This window comes from Dasypus novemcinctus, chromosome 13, assembly GCF_030445035.2.
Source record: "Dasypus novemcinctus isolate mDasNov1 chromosome 13, mDasNov1.1.hap2, whole genome shotgun sequence".
Lineage (NCBI taxonomy): Eukaryota > Metazoa > Chordata > Mammalia > Cingulata > Dasypodidae > Dasypus > Dasypus novemcinctus.
In genome coordinates, this window is record NC_080685.1 from 25,193,231 (window position 1) to 25,218,527 (window position 25,297).

Genomic DNA, 25,297 nt, shown 5'->3' on the forward strand with positions numbered 1-25,297 from the left:
TAATCTTTCAAGAAGAAAGAACAATCATAAATATTTATGCCCCTAAGAAGGGTGCCTCCACATATGTGAGATAAACACTGCAAAAACTAAGGGAAGGAACAGATGCCTTGACAATTTTAGTGGGGGACTTTAATACACCACTGTCACCATTGGATAGAACATCTCAAAAGAGAATCAATAAAGAAACAAAGACTTTAAACAATATGTTAGAGAATCTGGACATCATAAGCATATACGGAATATTACACCCAAATACAACAGGATATACATTCTTCTCAAGTGCAAATGGATCATTCTCCAAGACAGACCACATACCAGGCCACAGAGAAAGCCTCAATGAATTCAGAAAGATTGAAATCATACAAAACAATTTCTCTGACCACAGTAGAATGAAGCTGGAAATCTGCAAGGGCCAAAGACCTAGATCTGGCACCAAGATATGGAAGTTAAACAACACACTCTTAGAAAAACAGTGAGTCAAGGAAGAAATCTCAACAGAAATCAATAACTACCTTGAAACTAATGAAAAAGATAACACAACAAATCAAAACTTATGGGATACAGCAAAAGCTGTACTGAGAGGGAAATTTATAGCCATGAATTCATACATCAAAAAAGATGAAAGAGGCGGCAGACTTGGCCCAGTGGTTAGGGCGTCTGTCTACCACATGGGAGGTCCACAGTTCAAACCCCAGGCCTCCTTGACCCATGTGGAGCTGGCCCATGCGCAGTGCTGACGTGTGCAAGTAGTGCCGCGCCACGAAGGGGTGTCCCCCACGTTGGGGAGCCCCACGCACATGGAGAGCACACCATAAGGAGAGCTGCCCAGCGTGAAAGAAAGTGCAGCCTGCCCAGGAATGGTGCCGCACACACAGAGAGCTGACACAACAAGATGACGCACCAAAAAGAAACACAGATCCCCATGCCGCTGACAACAACATAAGCGGACAAAGACGCAGCAAATAGACACAGAGAACAGACAATAGGGGTGGGGGGGAAGGGAGAGAAACAAATAAATAAATGTTTTTTTTAAAAGATGAAAGAGCTAAAATTGAAGAACTAATTGCACAATTGGAGGAATTAGTAAAAAAACAACAAACTAACCCCAAAGAAAGAAGAAAGAAATAACAAAGATCAGAGCAGAACTAAATGAAATAGAAAATAAGAAAGCATTTGAAAAAATAAACAAAACAAAAAGCTGGTTCTCTGAGAAGATCAATAAAATTGACAAACCCTTAGCTAGACTAACAAAGGAAAAAAGAGAGAAGATACAAATACACAAATACACAAGATAAGAACTGAGAAAGGGGCTATCACCACTGACCCTACTGAAATAAAGACTATCATAAGAGGATACTTTGAAAAACTATATTTCAACAAGAAAGACAATTTAGAGGAAATGGACAAATTCTTAGAAACACATAAGGAGCCTACATTGAAGAAAGAAGAAATCAATGATCTCAACAAACCAATCACAAGTAAAGAGAGTCAGTCATTTAAAACCTCCTACTAAGAAGAGCCCTGGGCCAGATGGTTTCACAGGTGAATTCTACCAAACATTCCGGAAAGAACTAACACAAATCTTGCTTAAACTTTTCCAAAAAAATCAAAACAGAAGGAACATTGCGTAACTCATTCTATGATGCCAACAACACCCTAATACCAAAGTCAAACAAAGACACCACAAGAAAGGAAAATTACAGACCAATCTCTAATGAACCTAGATGTGAAAATCCTCCAAAAAATACTTGCTAATCGCATTCAACAACACATTAAATGAATTATACCCCATGACCAAGTGGTATGCAAGGATGGTTCAACATAAGAAAATCAATTAATGTAATATACCACATAAACAGATTGAAGGGAAAAAAACACATGATCATATTTATAGATGCAGAAAAAGCATTCAATAAAATACAGCAAGCTTTCTTGATAAAAACACTGCAAAAGAATAGAAATAGGAGGAAAGTTTCTGAACATGATAAAGGGTATATATGAAAACCCCACAGCTAATATGATTTACAATAGTGAAGTCCTAAAATCTTTCCCTCTAAGATCAGGAGCAAGGCAAGGATGCACACTATCACCCCTTTTATTTAGCATTGTGTTAGAAGTACTTGCTTGAGCACTAAGGCAAGAACCAGATATAAAAGGGATCAAATAGGAAAACAAGAAGTCAAATTTCTCTATGTGCAGATGACATGATCCTATACATAGAAAGCCCTGAGAAATCTACAACAAAGCATCTAGAACTTATAAATTAGTTTAGTAAAGTGGCAGGTTATAAGATCAATCCACAAAAATCAGTAGCATTTCTGTACACCGATGATAAGCAATCTGAGGAGGAAATCAAGAAACAAATACCATTTACAATAGTAAATTTAAAAAATCAAATACCTGGGAATAAATTTAACTAAAGATGTAAAAGATTTATACACAGAAAACTACACAACACTTTTCAAGGAAATCAAAGAAGACTTACATAAATGGAAGAATATTCCCTGTTAATAGATAGGAAAACTAAATATTATTAAGATGTCTATCCTACCAAAATTGATCTACAGATTCAACTCAATTCCAATAAAAATCAACACAACATTTTTAATGAACTAGAAAAACAAACTATGAAAGTTATTTGGAAAGGAAAGTGGCCCCGAATAGCCAAAGACATATTGAGAAAGAAAAATGAAATCAGAGGAATCACACTACCTGACTTCAAAACACATTACAAAGCTATAGTAATGAAAACAGCATGGTATTGGCACAAGAATAGACAAACTGACCAATGGAACTGAATTGAGAGTTCTGATATAGCTCCTCATATATACAGTCATCTGATATTCGACGAGGCCATCAAACCTACTCAACTGGGAGAGAATTCAACAAATGGTGCTTAGAGAATTGGATATCCATACGCAAAAGAAGGAAGGAGGATTACCATCTCACACCTTATACAGAAATCAACTCGAGATGGCTGAAAGACCTAAATATAAGAGCTAAGACCACAAAGACCTTAGAAAATAATTAAGGAAGCATCTACAGGACCTTGTAACAGAAAATGGCTTCATGAACTTCACACCCAAAGCACGAGCAGCAAAAGAACAAATAGATAAATGGGACTTCCTAAAAATTAAAGCCTTTTGCGCCTCAAGAAAGTAAAAAGAGAGCCTACCCAATGGGAGAAAATATTTGGTAACCATATATCTGATAGGAGATGTATATCCAGCATATATAAAGAACTCCTATATCACAAAAATAAAAAAACAAACAACCCATTTGAAAAATGGGCAAAAGATCTGAACAGATGCTTCTCCAAAGAAGAAATACAAATGGCTAAAAAGCACATGAAAAAACGTTAAAAATCACTAGCTATTAGGGAAATGCAAATCAAAACTACAATGAGATACCATCTTACTCCCATAAGACTGGCAGCTATCAAAAAAACAGAAGAATACAAGTGCTGATGAGATTGTGGAGGAATAGGAACATTTGTCCACCACTGGTGGGAATGCAGAAGGATCCAGCCATTCTGGAGGACAGTTTAGTGGTTTCTCAAAAAGTTAGCTATAGGGAAGCAGATTTGGCCCAATGGATAGGGCATCCATCTATCACATGGGAGGTCCAAGGTTCAAACCCCAGGCCTCCTGACCCATGTGATAAGCTGGCCCATGCACTGTGCTGATGTGCACGAGGAGTGCCCTGCCATGCAGGGGTATCTCCCACATAGGGGAGCCCCCCACACAAGGAGAATGCCCCATAAGGAGAGCCTCCCTGCATGAAAAAAGTGCAGCCTGCCTGGGTATGGCGCCGCACACATGGAGAGCTGACACAGCAATATGACGCAACAAAAAAGAGACACAGATTGCCAATGCTGCTGACAAGAATACAAGCGGACACAGAAGAACACACAAGGAATGGACACAGAGAGCAGACAACTGGGAGGGGAGGCGGGGAAGGGGAGATAAATAAAAAATAAATCTTAAAAAAAAAAGTTAGCTATAGGTTTGCCATATGACCCAGCAATGCCACTGCTGAGTATATACCCAGAGGAACTGAAAATAAGGACACAAACCGATATATGCACACCAATGTTCATAGCAGCATTATTTACTATTGCCAAAAGTTGGAATCAACCCAAATGCCCATCAACAGAGGAATGGATAAATAAAATGTGGTATATACATACAATGGAATACAACTCAGCTATGAGAAGGAATACAGTACAAACACACATGATAACGGATGAATCTTGAGGACCTTATGTTGAGTGAAGCAAGCCAGGCGCTGAAGGACAAATACTACTTGACCTCTCTGGTATGAAACAAACAAACCAAGCTGTCTCAGAGAACTAGAGACTGAAAGATAGACTTAAAGGAATTTTGGGGGAGGAGAGAAAGGTTGCGAACTGACACCTACGTGGGTGAAGTCTATGATAGGCTGGAGGTAGGTATTTGTCGGGAAAGAGACAAAATGGGGGCAAAGGGATACCATTGGGTGGAGCTTTGAGGGCTTGAGGGGGACTAGGGTTGGGAGGATGGGTCAGATGGCCCAAGGAATTTGGGGGAGGGCCAGGGGGAACAGTTGAATATGGGAGAATCTCAGGAATATGGTTGAAACTATAAGGTTGAGAAAACTCTTTAGAAAACATAATAAGGAAGGATTACATGTTTAAGGTGCTTGGGGGAGGCATCTGGCACGGGGGCACACTGCTAGTGAGTGAGTCAGTGTTCAGTTTGTCATAATGTGTTAAATCATTGGGTGGAAACCATACAATGAGTGTGAAGGTGTACCCACATCCTGGGGAGACCTGATGTTCTCAAACAGAGAGAATTGTGTCCCTCGAGAGAATCGAGAGAATCGGTGGCTCCCAATGGGTTAGGGCAGTCTAATATGTCAAGCCCTCAGCACTGTTGCAAGTATCTGTAAATCTGGTCCCTCAAGTAGTAAAGATTGATTGTCACTATGGGTCCTGAGGGAAGGGGGAGAGAGGTAAAGAACAGATGGAAGCAGGGCAACTGGGGGCCAATGGAAGTGCTCCACAAGAGCATGTAATGATGGATATAGGACATGTTAACATACAACAAATGTATACAAATTTATAAGCTAAAATGTAAACCATAATGTAAAACATCAGGAAACTAAACAGTTAGAAATTTGTACAGTCTAAAATATAAACCATAATGTAAACCAAAATGGAACCATGTTTGAGAGCTATGTTTCAAAATCTGTACATCGGCTGCAGCAAATGTAACATGGACATGTAAAAAGATCATTACTGGGGAAGGGGAAAAGGGTTTGATATTGGATATATGGGAGTCCCCTATATTGCGTATCTGAATTACTACAATGTAAAACTTTTTTGAAGACAAAATTAAAAATTAGAAAAAAAAATTTTTTAACGGAATGGGTGTAGACACTGAGGAAGAAATGAAAGAAAGTGCCTTGCCACTGTACATACAGGGCAACACCTATTACAGTGATGAAAGGCAAAACGTTAAAAACAAATCTTTATAATATTATTCATTTTTATTAATACAATTTATTTTTACTTTATCTTAGTATTTCTAAATTAGTATGTATACTTCTAATCTTTAAACCCATCACTATATTTCATTTTCCTATTAATTGAATTTGGCAATATTATGAGGCTTCATTGTTGAAGAAGTTTTGGACCACAGAGAGGTTCAACTATGGCAGGGGAGGAACATTGGTGTGGGGTGTTATTTATGGGGGGACACGTGGTTGGGAGGGAGTTCTCCAGGGCATGTATATAGGGGACATAAAAATGTTTAGATAGGGAAGTGGACCTGGCCCAGTGGTTAGGGCGTCTGCCTACCACATGGGAGGTCCGCAGTTCAAACCCCGGGCCTCCTTGACATGTGTGGAGCTGGCCCATGTGTAGTGCTGATGAGTGCAGGGAGTGTTGTGCCACACAGGGGTGTCCCGCATAGGGGAGCCCCACATTCAAGAAGTGCGCCCCGTAAGGAGAGCCACCAAGCATGAAAGAAAGTGCAGCCTGCCCAGGAATGGTGCCACACACATGGAGAGCTGACACAGCAAGATGACTCAACAAAAAGAGACACAGATTCCTGTGCTGCTGACAACAGCAGAAGCAGACAAAGAAGATGCAGCAAATAGACACTGAGAACAGACAACCTGGGGAGGGGGGGTGGGAAAGGAGAGAGAAATAAATAAATAAATAAATCTTAAAAAAAAAAAAAGTTTAGATAACTGTTACAAATGACAACTGAGGGAGAGCTGAGTTCTGAGCCAGGGGAGCTCTATTACATTCCCCAATGGAACAGCAAACATCCCCCAAGCGCAACGGCAAAGACCAAAAAGGAAGGATGGTCCAATGATGAGCCCTTGATACTGATGACTATGCTTATGAGCCTGTGTGCCTGAAATATGAACTAGTCCTAGAGCTTCAGGGTGCCTAAGAGTTACCTCCTGAGAGCCTACATGTTGCTCAAATGTGGCCACTCTCTAAGCCAAACTCAGCATGTAAATGCATTACATTCCCCCCAGCATGGGACATGACTCCCAGGGATGAGCCTCCCTGGCACCAAGGTATTACTAGGAAGCACCAGCTGGTGATGTAAAAAGAAAAAGACCTTGAATAAAAGGGTCAACTCAGACCAGCAGAATATCTCAGCCCACATGAAGGATCATGTGTTAAAAACTGCTTTTAGACCTTGAATAAAAGGAGGAAATGGCAAAGTCAAATGAGTTTATATGGCTAAGATTCTTCAAAAAGGAGTCAGGAGGTCATCAGAGGGGTCATGCTTACACACTCCTCAGGAGGACCCCAGAAACAGCCAAAGTAGATACAACCCCAGGTACTGGTTCTCCTGAGGGCTACAGAGACCCACAGCAATATGATCATGGCAGATAGCTCTGGAGCTCAGTACCATGTTAGTGGGCCCTACTTTGGAATTTGTGTCCCTGAGTGTGATGGAGTTGGACTCAGATGTGACTTTTCTACACATGCCTCTTCTGTCACTTTTTTTTTTAAGATTTATTTATTTATTTCTCTCCCCTTCCTCCACCCCACCCCTATTGTATGTTCTCTGTGTCTATTTGCTGCGTCTTCTTTGTCCGCTTCTGTTGTTGTCAGTGGCACAGGAATCTGTGTTTCTTTTTGTTGCATCATCTTGTGTCAGTTCTCCGTGTGTGCGGCACCACTCCTGGGCAGGCTGCACTTTCTTTTGCGCTGGGTGGCTCTCCTTACGGGGCGCACTCCTTGCACTTGGGCCTCCCCTACGCGGGGGACACCCCTGCATGGCAGGGCACTCCTTGCGCACATCAGCACTGCACATGGGCCAGCTCCACACGGGTCAAGGAGGCCCGCGGTTTGAACCGTGGACCTCCCATGTGGTAGACGGATGCCCTAACCACTGGGCCAAGTCCTCCGCCTTCTGTCACTTTTAATGAACCTTTGGTTGGTGCTAGTGTTGGTGTATACTCAGAAGACTTGAATCTCTGGACTGTCCATGTGCCAATTGGGCCCTGAGCCTCAGCAGAGTTGCAATTCCTACTCTCTAGTTCGTCGGACTTACACAGGCCAGCTAATAGGGAGGTGAAGATGGTCAATCACCACACCAGGGAACTGAGACTGCCTACAAATGCAAGCAGGAGAACTGCATCCATCATCCATGTGGAATATAAGCCCCCTCGCAATATAGAGGTGGAGTGGACATCACCATCTCAGGGCACACAGAATGGAGGAATGAAATATGGATTAGAGTGGACTTACTGATATTCTACTGTAAAACTTTTGTGACTACTAATAGAAGAAATTGAATCATTGATGGGGAGAAAATGGGCACAGTAGTTGCTGAGGGCAGGAAGTGGGAAGAAGAGATGTGATGAGGGGGCATTTCTGGGACTCTGGAGTTGTCCTAAATGATATTGCAGGGTCAGAGGCTGGACATTATATATCCTGCCATAACCCACTGAATGTACCAGGGGAGAGTGTGAACTACAGAATAAACTATTATCCATGTGGCGCAGCAGTGCTCCAAAATGTGTTTGCTGAGTGCAATGAGTGTGCCACAGTGATGAGGGAGATTGTTGGTGTGGGAGGAGTGGGGTGGGGGGATGGGGGATATATGGGAACCTCTTATGTTTTTTATAATGTAACCTTTTTTGTGATGTATGTATCTTCAGAAAAATACAATTTACAAAAATGATGGGGGTGGGAGAGTGGAGTGTGGGTTATAAGGGAACCTCTTACGTTTTTTTAATGTAACATTCTATGTGATCTATTAAGTTTAATTTTAAAAGTTTTATTTAAAAAAAAGTTACCAAAAAACTAGAATTACAAAAGATACTAAAAGGAGTGCTGTACTATGAAAGGAAAAAATAAACATGAGAGATTGAAGAAGAGTGTAGAAATGAAGATTAATAAGAAGAGTAAATTAAAGGATAAAATGACAGACCATAGTAAGATATGACAACAGAAAGCCAAAGGACAAAACGGATGAAGTAATGCCTTTACAGTAATAACACTGAATGTTAATGGCTCAAATGCCTCAATCAAAAGACATACACTGATAGAATGGATTAAAAAAATACGAGCCATCTATATGTTGTCTACAAGAGACTCACCTCAACATAAGGACACAACCAGGTTCAAAGTGAAAGGCTGGAAAAAGATATTTGACGCAAACAGTAACTAGAAAAGAGCTGGAGGAGTGATACTAAAATCAGACAAAACAGATCTTAAATGCAAAACTTATAAGGTATGAAGAACATAATTATATATTAAAAAATGGGGGCATTTACCAATAAGAAATAACTACTAAATATTTATGCACCTAACCTGAGTGCCCTGAGATACTTAAGACATACTTGGGTAAAACTGAAGGGAGAAATACATATCTCTACAATAATAGTTGGATACTTCAATACAACACTCTCAATATTGGATAGAACATCTGAACAGAGGATAAAGAAAGAGCTTGAATAATATGTAAATGAGGTAGACATAATAGACATCTTTAGAGTGTTGTATCCCAAAACAGCAGGATATACATTCTTTTCAAGCGCTCATAGATCCTTCTCCAGGATAAACCATATGTTGGGTCACAAGACTCAATAAATTTAAAAATAATTAAATTATACAAGACACTTTCTCTGATCATAATGGAATAAAGCTGGAAATCAATAATGGACAAAAAAATGGAAAAATCATAAATATGAAGATTAAACACACTCTTAAATCAGTGGGTCAAAGAAGAAATTGCAAGAGAATTCAGTAAATATCTTGAAACAAATGAAAATGATAACACAAAATATCAAAACCTAGGGGACACCACAAGGCAGTGTGAGAGGGAAATTTATAGCCCTCAATGCTTATACTAAAAAAAAAAAAGAAAGCTAAAATTGAAGATCTACCTGTACATTTGAAGGAACTAGAAAAAAGAACAGCAAACTAATTCCAAACCAAGTCAAAGGAAAGAATAGTAAAGATCAGAGAACAGAACTTCCGGCAAGATGGTGGCCGAGTGAGCTTGCCTTGCTGTCTCTCCTGGGAAGAGGCAGCTGGGTGCCGCCGGAGGTTCTCTGGGACCAGGCTTTTTCGGGACTTTTGCAGGGCAGGAAGTGTCTGGACATCGATTTTGTGGGAAGGTAACGGAGAGGATTGGTCTATAAGATATAATTTGGGTTCTATTGCCTGGAGGTGAGACCTGCACACGGGTTGCTCCCTCCTTGGGGGTGGGTGGAGCTGCGGAACCCGCACTGCGGCCGCGCTTTTTGGTGGCTCTGCGGTGTTGGGGAATTCGCAAGTCCTGGGCGGGCTGTTGGGGGGTTGACGGGACAGGACGCCTTTGCGGATCGATTTGGGGAGACAGACGGTGTTTTGTTGTGAAGCGGGGGAATTTTTGATTGCAGACACAAATAATAGCACTTCTGCCTGGAGCCCCACCCCCACAGGCCCGGCTGCCAATCCGCAATGGAATCAGAGTGTTGGCAATAAAGGGACGCAATTGGGAGGTTGTTACAGGGTGCGGCGAGGGAGGGGGACACGTCTGGAAGCCGATTGGGGAATATTTTGCGAAGCTTGGGAATTCCGGTTGTGGAATCTGTTTTCGGCGTTTCCAACTGGAGCCCAACCCACTGGCCGGGCTCCGGAGCTGCGTCATTAAATTGGCTGCGGTGTAGAGGCGCCCCCAGGTGGCCGTTTTGTGGGATCATAGGGTGGGAGCGGTCCAAAAGCTGAATTGATGAAATATCCACAAAAATAAACCCTAGTGAGTAAGTGAATTGCAGGGTTCAGACATAATATAGAGTTTGCGGATCTGACTTCCCCCATAGGGCTGGCACCCAGCTGCAGGGATCCCTGAGGGCTGTGTTACACTGCGGGGCTCCTAGGCTTCCTGTTGACCAGATTTGAGGTGGCCAGGTCTGAGTCCCCTAAACTCTGGTGGCCCACACCCCAGAGACTCACACCTCTTGAGTCTTCAATATCTCAGACTTTCCACCCCTGAATCCATCACGCCCTGAGGTCCATTTGAAGTCCTTGAATGCCCTAGCCTTCAACGTTTGCATTTTTTCTTTACCGTTCCATTTTTTGTTCTTATTTTCATTTTATCTTATTTTTTACTTTTTTTAATGTCCTGATTGCTAATATTGCATTATCCCCTAGTCTTTTCTCCAAGCATATCCCCCAAAATCTTTTTTTTTATTCAGTTATTTAGGGTTTTTTGTTTTGTTGTCGTAGTTGGTGTTGCAATTGTGGTTCGCGTATATCTGTTTTTTTCTTACCCCTACCTGTTCCCCACCCTTTGCCCACCCCCCTTTTTCTTTTCTCCTTTCTTCACTTCTTTCTTTTTTTTTTTTCCATTTTTTATTTTTTCTTTTCCTGTTTTTGCTCCCCCTCTTGTCCCTCATTTTCTACCTATTTTATTTTAACTCAGTTATACAATAGGTGCTGCAGAGAACACCTCACATTTGCTGGGTTCTCTCATCCTCCACTTCCTCATTTCTAAGTGAACTGATTTAGGCTACCTACACTATCCCCTTTCGCCCACATCTTGATATCCACCATCATCTACTGTCTCTCCTATATTCCACCTCCCATCTCCCTTTCTTTGATCCACAAAGTATCTAACTCTTAATTCCTAATACCCTTGTTTTATTTTCTGTCTGTTATCCACTCTTGAAACTATTACCTTTCTTTTCTCTTTCCCTCTCTCACGAAAACAATAGCTTTTTAGCTCATACCATATTCCTCCCATATTCAGTCAGCTAACTCATAATAGGTACTCTACCTACTGCTATAACTACATAATTTTACATGAATCTAACCTCCATCCTCCCAGATCTCATATTCTTGCTTTGTTAACATATATCACCAATACTACCTTACACTTTTTCCTTGCTTACACAATTACCTTTCCCCGGCACTAATACTTTCCTTTAAAGTGAACGTAACCAGCAACAAGAAATTAGAATAAGAACAAAGTGACAAAGAGAAGATATAACACTTATGCAAAAACAACAGCTAATTAATCTCCAAGAGTAGACAAAGAAGCTAAGGAACTGATTAAACCCGTCAAGATAAAATGATGACCAGACAGCAACAAAAACCTACAAACCAAACCAGTAATCAGGAAAACATGGCTGAATCCAATCAACAAACTAAAAATCAGGAAGGGAAACAGAACTTCGCTCAAGCAATGAAAGATTTCAGAACATTTATCACCGACAAATTTGATGAAGTAATGAAAGAGGTTAACAACATGAAGACAACACTTGGAGGGGAAATTGCAGACATACGCAAAAAGATAACAGATATGATGGGAATGAACACCACAGTTCAAGAAATCAAAAATACACTTGCAGCAAATATCAGCAGACTAGAAGAGGCAGAGCAGAGAATTAGTGATGTAGAAGACAGTACATCAGAAATCAAACAGATAGTAGAAGGAGTCGATAAAAAGATAGAAAAAATCCAGCTAGGACTCAGGGACCTGAATGACAATGCAAAACGCTCAAACATACGTATTATAGGCATTCCAGAAGGAGAAGAGAAGGGAAAGGGGTCAGAAGGAGTGTTGCAGGAAATAATGGCTGAAAACTTCCCAAATCTACTAAAAGAGACAGATGTACATATCCAAGAAGCACAGAGAACTCCACTAGTCATAAACCCCAACAGGCCCACCCCAAGACACATACTTGTCAAATAATCCAATGCCCAAGACAAAGAGAAAATCCTAAAAGCAGCAAGAGAAAAGAAAACCATCACATACAAGGGAAGCTCCATAAGATTAAGTGCTGATTTCTCATCTGAAACCATGGAGGCAAGAAGGCAGTGGTATGATATAATCAAAGTACTAAAGGAAAAAAATTTCCAACCAAGAATAATCTATCCAGCTAAACTAGCTTTCAAACATGATGGAGAGTTCAAAATATTCGCATATAAACAGAAACTGAAAGAGTATACCAACAAGAAACCTCCCCTTCAAGAAATTCTAAAGGGAGTTCTGCAGGAAGAAAGGAAAAAACAGGACAGGCAGAGTTGGAGGAGAGTATAAGAGCAACAAAAAAAGGGAAAAATAGAAGGGAAAAAAAAATACAAACAAAATATGACAAACACAAATCCAATCAAAATATGGCTAACACAAATAATTCCTTGAAAGTAATAACACTGAATGTCAACGGATTAAACTCACCTATCAAAAGATTCAGACTGGGACATTGGATAAGGAAATATGACCCATCCGTATGCTGTCTACAAGAGACACATCTTAGGCCCAGAGACGCATGGAGATTAAAGTGAATGGCTGGAAAACAATCATACAAGCAAACAATAACCAAAAATAGGCAGGAGTAGCTATATTAATATCAGACAAAATAGACTTTAAAGGTGAAACAATTGTGAGAGACAAAGAAGGATACTACATTTTAGTGAAAGGGAAAATCTGTCAAGAAGATCGAACAATCATAAATATTTATGCTCCTAACAAGGGTGCCTCTAAATATGTGAGGCAAACGCTGGAAAAAATAAGTGAAACAATAGATGCATCTACAATTATAGTGGGGGATTTTAATACACCACTATCTACCTTGGACAGAACATCTCAAAAGAGAATCACTAAAGAAACAAAACACTTGAACAGTATATTAGAGGAGCTGGATCTAATAGACATATATAGATCATTACACCCAAACACAGCAGGATATACATTTTTCTCAAGCGCACATGGATCATTCTCTAAGATAGACCATATGCTAGGCCACAAAGAAAAGCTTAATGAATTCAGAAAGATTGAAATCATACAAAACAATATCTCTGACCACAGTGGAGTCAAGCTGGAAATTTGCAAGGGACAGAGGCCCAGGTTTCACACCATGATTTGGAAATTAAACAACACACTCTTAGAAAAACAGTGGGTCAAAGAGGAAATATCAAAGGAAATCAATGACTACCTTGAAACAAATGATAATGATAACACAACATACCAAAATTTATGGGATGCAGCAAAAGCAGTACTGAGAGGGAAATTTATAGCCATAAATTCATATATCAAAAAAGAAGAAAGAGCAAAAATAGAAGAACTAACTGCACATTTGAAGGAATTAGAAAAACAACAACAAAGTAACCCAACAGGAAGAAGAAGGAAGGAAATAACAAAGATAAGAGCAGAACTAAATGAAATAGAAAATAAGAAAGCACTTGAAAAGATAAACAAGACCAAGAGCAGGTTTTTTGAGAAGATCAACAAAATTGACAAACCTTTAGCGAGACTAACAAAGAAAAAAAGAGAGAAGATGCAAATACACAAAATAAGAAATGAGAAAGGTGATATCACCACTGACCCCACAGAAATAAAGACTATCATAAGATGATACTTTGAAAAACTATATTCCAACAAAAATGACAATTTAGAGGAAATGGACACATTCCTAGAAACAAATAAGCAACCCATATTGACGAAAGAAGAAATTGATGATCTTAACAAACCAATCACAAGCAGAGAGATAGAATCAGTCATTAAAAATCTCCCAACTAAGAAGAGCCCAGGGCCAGACGGCTTCACAGGTGAATTCTACAAAACATTCCAGAAAGAACTAACACCAATCCTGCTGAAATAATTCCAAAATATCAAAACAGAAGGAACATTGCCGAACTCCTTCTATGACGCCAACATTACCCTAGTACCAAAGTCAAACAAAGATACCACAAGAAAGGAAAATTGCAGACCAATTTCTCTAATGAACCTAGACACAAAAATACTTAACAAAATACTTGCTAATCGTATCCAACAACACGTTAAACGAATTATACACCACGACCAAGTGGGATTTATTCCAGGTATGCAAGGATGGTTCAACATAAGAAAATCAATCAACATAATACACCATATAAACAGACTGAAGGAAAAAATCACATGATTATATCTATAGATGCAGAAAAAGCATTTGACAAAATACAGCACCCTTTCTTGATAAAAACACTCCAAAAGATTGGAATACAAGGAAATTTTTTGAACATGATAAAGAGTATATACGAAAAACCTAAAGCCAACATTTTTTACAATGGAGAAATCCTAAAATCCTTCCCTCTAAACTCAGGAACAAGACAAGGATGCCCATTGTCTCCGCTCCTATTTAACATTGTCTTAGAAGTACTTGCTCGAGCACTGAGGCAAACCAGATATAAAAGGCATTCAAATCGGAAAGGAAGAAGTCAAAATTTCACTATTTGCAGATGACATGATCCTATACATAGAAAACCCTGAGAGATCTATAACAAAGCTTCTAGAACTCATAAATGAGTTTAGTAAAGTCGCAGGTTATAAGATCAATGCGCAAAAATCGGTAGCATTTCTGTACACCAATAATGAGCAAGATCAGGAGGAAATCAAGAAACAAATACCATTCACAATAGTAAATAAAAAAATCAAATACTTAGGAATAAATTTAACTAAAGAGGTAAAAAACTTATACACCGAGAACTATACAAGACTGTTCAAGGAAATCAAAGAAGACCTAAATAAATGGAAGAATATTCCTTGTTCATGGATAGGAAGACTGAATATTGTTAAGATGTCTATCCTACCAAAACTGATCTACACATTCAATGCAATCCCAATAAAAATCAACACAGCCTTCTTTAAGGAACTAGAAAAACTAACTATGAAATTTATTGGGAAAGGAAAGAGACCCCGAATAGCCAAAGACATACTGAAAAAGAAAAACGAAATTGGAGGAATCACACTACCTGACTTCAAAACATACTACAAAGCTACAGTAGTGAAAACAGCATGGTATTGGCATAAGGAGAGACACACAGACCAATGGAATCGAATTGAAAGCTCAGATATAGAACCTCACATATATAGCCATATAGTATTCGATAAAGCCATCAAACCCTCTCAACTGGGAGAGAGTGGCCTATTCAACAAATGGTGCCTGGAGAACTGGATAGCCATATGTAGAAGAATGAAAGAGGATTACCATCTCACACCTTATACAAAGATCAACTCAAGATGGATCAAAGACCTAAATATAAGAGCCAAGACCATAAAAACCTTGGAAAGCAGTGTAGGGAAACATCTACAGGACCTTGTAATAGGAAATGGATTCATGAATATCACACCAAAAGCACGAGCAGCAAAAGAACTAATAGATAAATGGGACTTCCTCAAAATTAAATCCTTCTGCACCTCAAAGGAGTTTGTCAAGAAAGTAAAAAGGGAGCCAACACAATGGGAGAATATATTTGGCAACCGTATATCTGATAAGAAACTTATAACTTGCATATAAAAAGAACTCCTATATCTTGAAAATAAAAAGATAAACAACCCATTCAAAAAATGGGGAAAAGATTTAAACAGACACTTCTCCAAAGAAGAAATACAAATGGCTAAAAAGCACATGGAAAAATGCTCCAAATCTCTAGCTATCAGGGAAATGCAAATCAAAACTACAATGAGATACCATCTTACTCCCATAAGATTGGCAGCTATGAAAAAAACAGAAGAATACAAATGCTGGAGAGGATGTGAAGAAAGGGGAACACTCATCCACTGCTGGTGGGAATGCAGAAGGATCCAACCATTCTGGAGGACAGTTTGGCGGTTTCTCAAAAAACCAACCATAGATTTGCCATATGACCCAGCAATACCACTGCTGGGTATATACCCAGCAGAACTGAAAACAAGGACACAAACCGATATAGGTACACCAATGTTCATAGCAGCATTGTTCACTATCGCCAAAAGTTGGAATCAACCCAAATGCCCATCAACAGATGAGTGGATCAATAAAATGTGGTATATACACACAATGGAATACTACTCGGCTGTAAGAACAAATACACTACAAACACACGTGATAACATGGATGAATCTTGAGAACCTTATGTTGAGTGAAGCAACCCAGGCATTGAAGGACAAATACTACATGAACTCAATGATATGAAATAAGAAAACTGCCTCAGAGAGCTAGAGACTGAACGATAGGCTTACAGGAAATCAGGGGGTGGAGGAAGGATGTGAGCCGACGTCTGCAGGGGTGGAATTTATGATGAGCTGGCGGTAAGTATGAACACAAAGAAGAGATAAAATGGGGGTAAGGGGTTGTCTTTGGGTGGGGCTTTGCGGGTTTGAGGGGGGCTGGGGATGGGCGGATGCGTAATATTGCCCAAAAGTGGGGGGAGGGAGGGGTAGCATACAAACATAGGAGAGTGTCAGGTGTTGGTCGAGAGTAAAATGCTGAGAAAATCGTATCAAAATATAATTAAGAGGGTTGCCTGTTTAGGATGCTCGAAGAGGAAGGTTGGATGCGAGACGGGCTCCTGGGGAATGTCTGAATGCTCATTTTGCCAGAGTGGGTGGTACCATTGGGTAGAGACCCAAGTAATGAGAGTGGGGGTGGACCCACATCCTGGGGAGGACTAATGCCATCAGATAGAGGGAACTGTATCTCTCGAGAGAAAGGGTGGCTCCCAGGGCATTGGGGTAGTTGAGCAAGTTAGGCCCTGAACACTGTTGCAAGTATCTCTGGACGGGGCCCCTCCGGAAATGGAGGTTGGCTGTCGCTGTGGCACCAAGGGGATGGGAAAATGGATGTTAAATGTGTGGAACCAAAGTAAATGTGGGGTAAGGGAGGAGTTTCACGAGAGTACACAAGGATGGATATAAAACATGTAATATTACACCATAAACATATAGGGGACGACAGACTAATAAAATAAACCACAATGTAAAACATAGGATAACTAAAAATTTAGAAAACTGTATATCCTAAAGTATGGAACACAATGTAAGCACGGATGTCACCTTGTTTGAATGCTATTGTCTCAGAGTCTGTACACCACTTTAAGTAAATATGATATGAATAAGTTATAAGAATATCGCTGTGGAAGGGAAAAGGTTCAATGGTAGATGTGGGGGAGTACTGTATATTGTATATATGAATTACTGTGGACTAGGGCTCTTGTGAAGAGAAGTTCAATAATTAGGGGAAAACGTGTGGAGCTGGCCCATACGCAGTGCTGATGCACGCAAGGAGTGCCGTGCCACGCAAGGGTGTCCCCCGCGTGGGGGAGCCCCACGCGCAAGGAGTGCGCCCATGAGGAAAGCCGCCCAGCGTGAAAGGAAAGAGCAGCCTGCCCAGGAATGGCGCCGCCCACACTTCCCCTGCCGCTGACGACAACAGAAGCGGACAAAGAAACAAGACGCAGCAAATAGACACCAAGAACAGACAACCAGGGGAGGGGGGGAAATTAAATAAATAAATAAATCTTTAAAAAAAATAATAATAATTAGGGGAAAAAAAAAAGAAAAAGATAGGATGTAGAATTTTTCCAAGTCAACACATATTCAATATCTAACCTTTAAACCCATCGCTATACGCCATTTTACTAGTAAGGGAACCTGACATTATATTGGGCTTCAATTTTCAGGAAGTTTTGGATCACAGAGTGGCTCAACAATGACAGCAGAGGAATACTGGTATAGGATACTATCAACAGGTGATATATGGCTGACAGGGAGCTGTACAGGGCATATGTCCAGGGTGCATGGTAATGTTTGGATATACTCATAGTGGCAACAATTAAAAACTACAGCTGGGGGGGTACTGAGTTCCTGGCCGGAGGTGTTCTGTCGTGGTCCCTAGGGGAACAGCGGCAATCCCCCAGGTGCAACGGTAAGGACCAGGAAGGAATGAGGGTCCAACAGGGAGAGCATGATACTAATGACTATGCTTGTGAGCCTATATGCCTGAAATAAGAACAAGGCCTAGAGCAGCACTGTGCCTGGGAATTTCCTCCTGACAGCCTTCATGTTACTCAAATGTGGCCAGTCCGAAGCCAAACTCAGCATGTAGATGCAGTTCATTCCCCCCAGCGTGGGACATGACACTTGGGGATGAGCTTCCCTGGCACCAAGGGATCACTACCAAATACCAGCTGAAGATGGAACTAGAAAATGACCTTGAATTAAAGATTCAATGCGGATCAGCAGAATATCCCTGTCTACATATAATAACATGACCTTAAAATGCTGTTTGACCTAATGTAAGGGGGAAATGGAAAGCAGAAATGAGTTTATATGGCTACGAGTCTCTAAAAAAGAGTCTGGAGGCTGTCAGAAGGATTGCCCCTGTGCACAGCTGAGCAGAGTCTGAGAGACAGATGGAGTGGATACAATCCCCAGGTGTTGGTTCCTTTGAAGGCTAAAGAGGCCCACGGGTTCTATGGTCATGGCAGATGGGGTTCACTGCCATGTCAGATGGCCCTTCTTTGGAGCTGGCGTTTCTGCGTGATGGAACTGGACTCAGATGGGATCTCTTTTCATAAGACTTTCATCCTACTTTACTGGAATTGTAGTTGGTGTTGGGGTTTAACATATATTTAGGGGATTTGAATCTCGGGACTGACAATAGGATAGCCAGGCCCTGAGCGTCAACAGACTCCAGCTCCTACAATCTGATTTATTGGACTCACCTCACTCAGCTAAGATGGAGTTGAAGAAGGACAACCACCACACCATGGAGCCTAGAGTGCCTACAACTGAAAGCAGGAGGATTGCATCCAGTATCTATGTGGAATCTGAGCCTCCTCCTGACATAGAGGTGCAACAGACACAACCAATCCAAGGCCCACAGAGAAAAGGTGGCATTGGAATGGGAAAAGTGGACATGGTGGCTGATGGATATGGGGAATGGCAGGAAGAGATAAGATGTGGAGGCGCCTTTGGGACTTGGAGTTGCCCTAGATGGTGCTTCAGGGGCAATCACCGGACATTATAAATCCTCCCAGGGACCACTGGATGGAATGTGGGAGAGTTTGGGCCATGATGTGGACCATTGACCATGAGGTGCAGAGATGCCCAGAGATGTACTTACCAAATGCAATGGATGTGTCATGATGAAGTGAGTGTTGCGGGGTGGGGGGGGGAGTGGTGGGGTGGGGGTGGTGGGGTTGAATGGGACCTCATATAATTTTTTTTAATGTAATATTTTTACAAAATCAATTAAAAATTAAAAATAAATAAATAAATAAGAAAAAAAAAGTAAAGATCAGAGCAGAAATAAATGAAATCAAGAACAAAAAAACAACAATAGAATCAACAAATACAAAACTTGGTTCTTTGAGAAGATCAACAAAATCAACAAACTCCTAGCGAGACCGAAAAAGACAATAGAGAGAAGACACAAATAAATAAAATCACATATGAGGGGGGCACATTACTACTGACCCCACAGAAATAATAGAGATCATAAGAGGATACTATGAACAACTGTATGCCAAAAAACTAGACAATGTTGACAAGATGGACAAATTCCTAGAAACACATTTACCACCTACACTGACCCTAGAAGACACAGAAGACCTGGACAAACCAATCATAAGTGAAGAGACTGAAACAGTCATCAAAAACCTCCCAAACACAGTAAATACACTAATGCTTTGTTTAAATTATGAAAAATCTGGCAAAAAGTTCAAAATTATATTCAATATAAATTTTAAATATTTCCACTTAGTCCTTTAAGTCTATTGTTTTGGTTAACATAATAAAAATATAAATTCAGCCACAAAAAAAAACAAAAACAAAAACCTCTCAAAGATGAAAAGCCCAGGACCAGATGGCTTCACCAATGAACTCTACCAATCATTCAAAGACAATCTAATGCCAATTTTACTCAAGCTCTTCCAAAAAAATTGAATAGGAAAGAATGCTACCAAACTCATTCTATGAAGCCAACATCACCCTAATACCAAAAACTTACAAAGATACTACAAAAAAGAAAATTACAGACCAATATCCCAAATGAATATAGATGCAAAAATCCTCAACAAAATACTTGCAAACTGAATCCAAAAGCACATTAAAAGAATTATACACTACAATCAAGAAGATTTTATCCCAAGTGTGCAAGTGTGACTCAATACAAGAATATTAGTGTAAAAAATCACATTGAGGGAAGCAGAGGTGGCTTGAGCAGTTGGGTACCTGCCTACCACATGGGAGGTCCCAGATTCGGTTCCCAGTGCTTGTTAAGAAGATGAGCAACATAGTGCACTGACAAGATGGGCTGATGCAGTGAGATGATGCAATAAGATGATACAATGAGGAAACACAATAAGAGATGCAACAACAGGGAGTAGAGGTGGCTCAAGGGATTAAGTGCCTCCCTCCTACAATGGGAGGTTCCAGTTTAGTTCCCGGTGCCTCCTGAAAAGAAGATGACCAGAGAGTGAGTGCAAACAATGAGGGGGAGGAGAAATAAATGAAATGAAATAAAATACATCTTTTTAAAAAACCACATTGATAAACTGGAAAAGAAAAATCACATGATCTTCACTGATACGATCCTCTTGATTCATGAAGAAAAGGCATTTGACAAAATACGGCACCCTTTCTGGATAAAAACACCCCAAAAGACAGGAAAATGAGGAAGCTTTCTCAATATGGTAAAGCGTATATATGAAAAACCTACAGCTAGCATTGTACTCCATAGAGAAAGACTGAAAGCTTTACCACTGAGTTCAGGAGCAAGACAAGGAAGCCCAGTTGTCACCAATGTTATTCAATATTGTGCTAGAAGTCCTAGCTAGAGTCATTAGGCTAGATACAAGAAATAAAAGGCACCCAAATAGGAAAGGAAGAAGTAAAACTTTCATTATTCACTGATGATATGATACTATATCTAAAAATCCTGCAATATCCACAACAAAGCTACTAGAATTAATAGACAAGTTCAGCAAAGTGGTGGGATATAAAATTAATATGCAAAAATCAGTAGCATTTCTATACACTACTGCTGTGCAATCTGAGGAAATCAGAAAAAAAAATTTATTTATAATAGCCACTAAAATAATCAAATATTTAGGAATAAGCTTAACCAAGGACATAAAGGATCTATATTAAGAAAACTACAAATCATTGCTAAAGAAGCCAAAGAAGACTTACATAAAATGAAGAACATTTCATGTTCATTGGTTGGAAGACTAAATATTGTTAAGATGTGAATTCTACCCAAATTCATTTAAGAGCCAACACAATACCAATAAAAATCCCAGCAGCCTTTTTTGCAGAAATGGAAAAGCCAATTATCAAATTTATTTGGAAAGGTAAGATGCTATCATCAGACCAAAAAAAACCCAAAAAACCATTATGCTAAGTGAAAGAAATCAGACACAAAGTACTACATATTGTATAATTCCATTTATATACAATGTAAATATAAATCAATTTATAAAAATGAAATTAGATTAGTGACTGCACAGGTTGTGGTGATGAATGCACAACACTGTGATTATACTAAAAGCCACTGAATAGATTGTATGGTATGTGAATACATCTCAATAACTCTGCTTAAAAAATAAAAAACTTTTTAAAATTACCACTTCAGAGAGTGGAGGTGAAGCACAGCAGACTGGGAACGGAGATGGTGCAATTGACAAGGAACCTCTCTCCACATCAGGGTGTCCAGGATGGAAACCTGGTGAATCCCAGAGGAAAAAAAATTAGAAGACAAAAAGAGGAATAGATACAGAGGATCACACAGCGAATGGACACAGATAGCAAAAAACAGCAGGGCGGGAGGAGGGGAAGGGGGGAAAATAAATTCTTAAAAAAGGTACCACTTCAAAATGATGTTAATATTTATTGCCACATTCTGTGTAGTGGCCAAACTCTGAAATTTCTAATTGTTTTAGCGATACTATTAAGTATTATATACTGTCAAAAAACATTTTATCTTTATTAACTCCAAGGGATATCCCCATGTTAAATTAAAACAGAACAATTCACATACATGAAAGTGTATGTAGGAGCCTAGGAACTAAGCTGTTTTACCTCAAACCAGTACGGGGTAAGCAGGTGAGAGTATCATTATCACATCTTGGTATCTTTTGACTTTTTACATTTATACGACTTACGTAATAAAACAAATTGAAATAAAAATGAATTTTAAAAATCTAAACCTAACAGTGTTTGCCAACTGAGTCTTTACACAATAAACGTAATACTGCTGCCACCAGCTGAGAGTGCTCGGAGGAGCGTCTTTAGCGTACTCCCAAGCTTGCTTACTTTACCAGGTCACTTGGTTGGTTCTCCGGTGTGCCTTGGCTGGTTCTGCCTCGACGCATGCGTAGTCGCCTTAGTTGGCGTAGCCTCCTTGGGGCTCCGTGGTTTTGGGTTTGACCCCATCAGGCTACCGTCGCGGTGACCGGAACAGCACTTAAGGTTTGCTTCCGGGCGTCTCTTTTGCTTCCTCTTCCTTCCCTCACATTTTCTCCCCTCCCCCTGCTCCCTTTTCCCTTCGGTTTGGTTGTTTCCCCTTCCCGAGGAGGCCGACCCCAGAGTCGTGAGTCTGGGATTTGATTGGTAAAAAAGAGCTGTGGGAGCAGGGAACGAAAAGCGGGTGGTATAGGGACTTCTGGTAATTGTGATATTTGGCGACCAGAGGCCTGTCTAGGATTTTTGTTTGTGGGAGGAGGTCCTGTGAGGGTGGGAAGGAGGTCTTCACCGAGAAGCGATCGTGGGCGGGGCTGAGTTGGGTTTGTGGGGTGGGAAGTACTCGTGAAATGGGTAGCCTGGGGAGGGGCGAATGCGAGCAAAGGAAAAATGGAGGCGATGTGAAGTGGCATTGGGGTAGCCCAGAATTCGGACTTCAGTCTTGCTTTAACCGTTTGATAGAAAACGCTGTTAACACTGACGAGGGTTATTTGAGGTGTGGATTTTAGGTAGCCACATTTTATTCCCAGACTAATTTATTTCTCTGCTTTGGGGAAATCTCTTTCTACTGCAAACTTAGATATTGTAGCCTTTGTAAATGGCATTTCAAGTAGTGATCAAATTCAGATGTGAATTTCCCCTCGTAAGGGAAACAAGTGTAATTAAGCGAAAACACTGAATAATAAGTTTCAAATAATCCTTTCAAAAATGGGAATATTTGTTCAAATTTTGCATAACATATAGATTAGTTATTGAAACATTCATGGATTTCTCCCACCTGGAATGCTTCCAACTTAATTTTCAAGGTTCATTTCAAATACCCACTTTCCAGTTTACAGTATTATGTTAGATGCCGCATAAAAAAAGAACATAAGTATAACTTAATTTCTGATCTCTGATAATACACCGATATGATATGAATGTACAGAACTTAAAGACAGCTAAAATAAACATTAATATGTCATGAGTTTTAAGGTAAGATGCCTATATCGGCTATGGAATCATGTTGTCCATGCCCTGTCAAACTCCTAAATCTGTTAGTCTATAGCATAGGCTGGAAACTCTGCAAAATCTCAACCTCAGATTCTGGAGAATTGGGAGTGAGAATACAGAATCAAATTTAATTACTTTTGGAATAATAGGTAGCAAAGTAGGAATGAGTCTTATTAGAGGACTGAAATTCTTCAACTGTGGTGATAATGACCCCAAAGTTAATTTAGGTTTTCTGTTCCATGCAGAAGGCAACAACATGTCCTCCCTCCCTGGGTGCCTTGGTTTGGATGCAGCACCAGCTGCCGTAGAGTCTGAAGAGATTGCAGAGCTGCAACAGGCAGTAGTTGAGGAGCTGGGCATTTCTATGGAGGAACTCCGGCAGTTCATTGATGAGGAATTAGAAAAGATGGACTGTGTACAGCAGCGAAAGAAGCAGCTGGCAGAATTGGAGACGTGGGTAATACAAAAGGAATCTGAGGTGGCTCATGTTGATCAGCTCTTTGATGATGCATCCAGGTGAGGACTGCATGAAAAACTAAAAGGAACTCTCTCCCAACAATAAAAGTATAATCGTTCATGACTTGGTGCCAAGCACTTTATACTTTAAAAATACAAAGTGTACTCTTCCTTAAAGTTTATGGTCTAAAATTGGACCTCACAATTACCCATATATAAAATAGCCATTTATCAGAGCTTAACATATAATAAGCTATAATGGAATCCAGGTGTTGAGTCCCTTCCCCTTCCCTCTCTGCCCTACTTCAGAACAATTATTTTTTTCCCCAGTAAGATCATCTAAGGAGAGGGGATTATAAAGAGTTGCTGACTTATGTAGTTATGAAGCATTAATAAGTTCCTAAAGCTTCTGTCAACTCCTAAACCCCCAGAAGATTAGTTTCTGGTGCCCTAATTTTCACTTAGAACACATTTTCAAATAATTGCAAAATTGAATTATGAAGTGAGGTTGAAAGGACTATACTTGAGGCTTGTTTTGTAGATTTTCAGGGAACTAGTTTGGAAGCCATACAACCACTGAAAAGATTTTTCTATGGGAAGAGCATTCCAAATTCTAAACAGATACTTTGGAATATGGCCCAAGTTAAAGACTGTCTTTATATATATGTACATATAGATACACATAGATATATATGTGTGTATGTATATGTGGGTGTGTGTATATATATATATATCTATCTATCTCCTGAAGGCTCTTAGACCTACTTCTCTGCTGGCTTTGACCTTCTTTTCCACGTGTATTCCAATATTAGGGCAGTGACTAATTGTGAGTCTTTGGTGAAGGACTTCTACTCCAAGCTGGGACTTCATTACCGGGAAAGTAGCTCTGAGGATGAAGCTTCCCGGCCTACAGAAATAATTGAGATTCCAGATGAAGATGATGATGTTCTCAGTATCGATTCAGGTAAGAGATAAACTTTTGGATAGGAAAGTCTCAAACTTGAAGTTGAAACCCTGGAAGATGAGCAGATGAAAACAAAAGAGGAGAAACCATTGTCACTAACTCCATATTCCAAACTGTCTGAGTTGGGTGTTATAGGAAAAGACTAGAACATTGTTAGCATCATAAATATCGCCCCCAC

At 40.1% G+C, this 25,297-nt stretch overlaps 2 protein-coding genes across 16 annotated transcripts in view; one reads left to right on the top strand and one right to left on the bottom strand.

Moving 5' to 3' along the window:
* The window catches only part of ARNT (aryl hydrocarbon receptor nuclear translocator), a 179,209-nt gene extending 156,524 nt beyond the window's left edge, over window positions 1-22,685 (bottom strand). For 2 of the 6 annotated variants that reach the window (XM_071207422.1, XM_071207417.1), the window contains exons 1-2: window positions 22,560-22,685; window positions 21,872-21,969 (exon numbers count right to left, since the gene is read on the bottom strand). The gene's annotated coding sequence lies outside the window, so the exon portion shown is untranslated. Of the gene's footprint in view, window positions 1-21,871; window positions 21,970-22,325 lie in introns of all 6 variants that reach the window. The other 4 variants (XM_071207416.1, XM_071207420.1, XM_071207421.1 and 1 more) reach the window with 4 other exon arrangements.
* Window positions 22,686-22,696: 11 nt separating this feature from the next.
* The window catches only part of SETDB1 (SET domain bifurcated histone lysine methyltransferase 1), a 38,012-nt gene continuing 35,411 nt past the window's right edge, over window positions 22,697-25,297 (top strand). For 5 of the 10 annotated variants that reach the window (XR_011645376.1, XR_011645377.1, XM_071207413.1 and 2 more), the window contains exons 1-3: window positions 22,709-22,856; window positions 23,945-24,215; window positions 24,968-25,119. Coding sequence is in view for 8 of the 10 variants with exons in the window: in XM_071207413.1 (XP_071063514.1) it covers window positions 23,956-24,215; window positions 24,968-25,119 (412 nt within the window). In the remaining 2 variants the exon portion in view is untranslated. Of the gene's footprint in view, window positions 22,857-23,944; window positions 24,216-24,967; window positions 25,120-25,297 lie in introns of all 10 variants that reach the window. The other 5 variants (XM_004456032.5, XM_058275317.2, XM_004456031.4 and 2 more) reach the window with 4 other exon arrangements.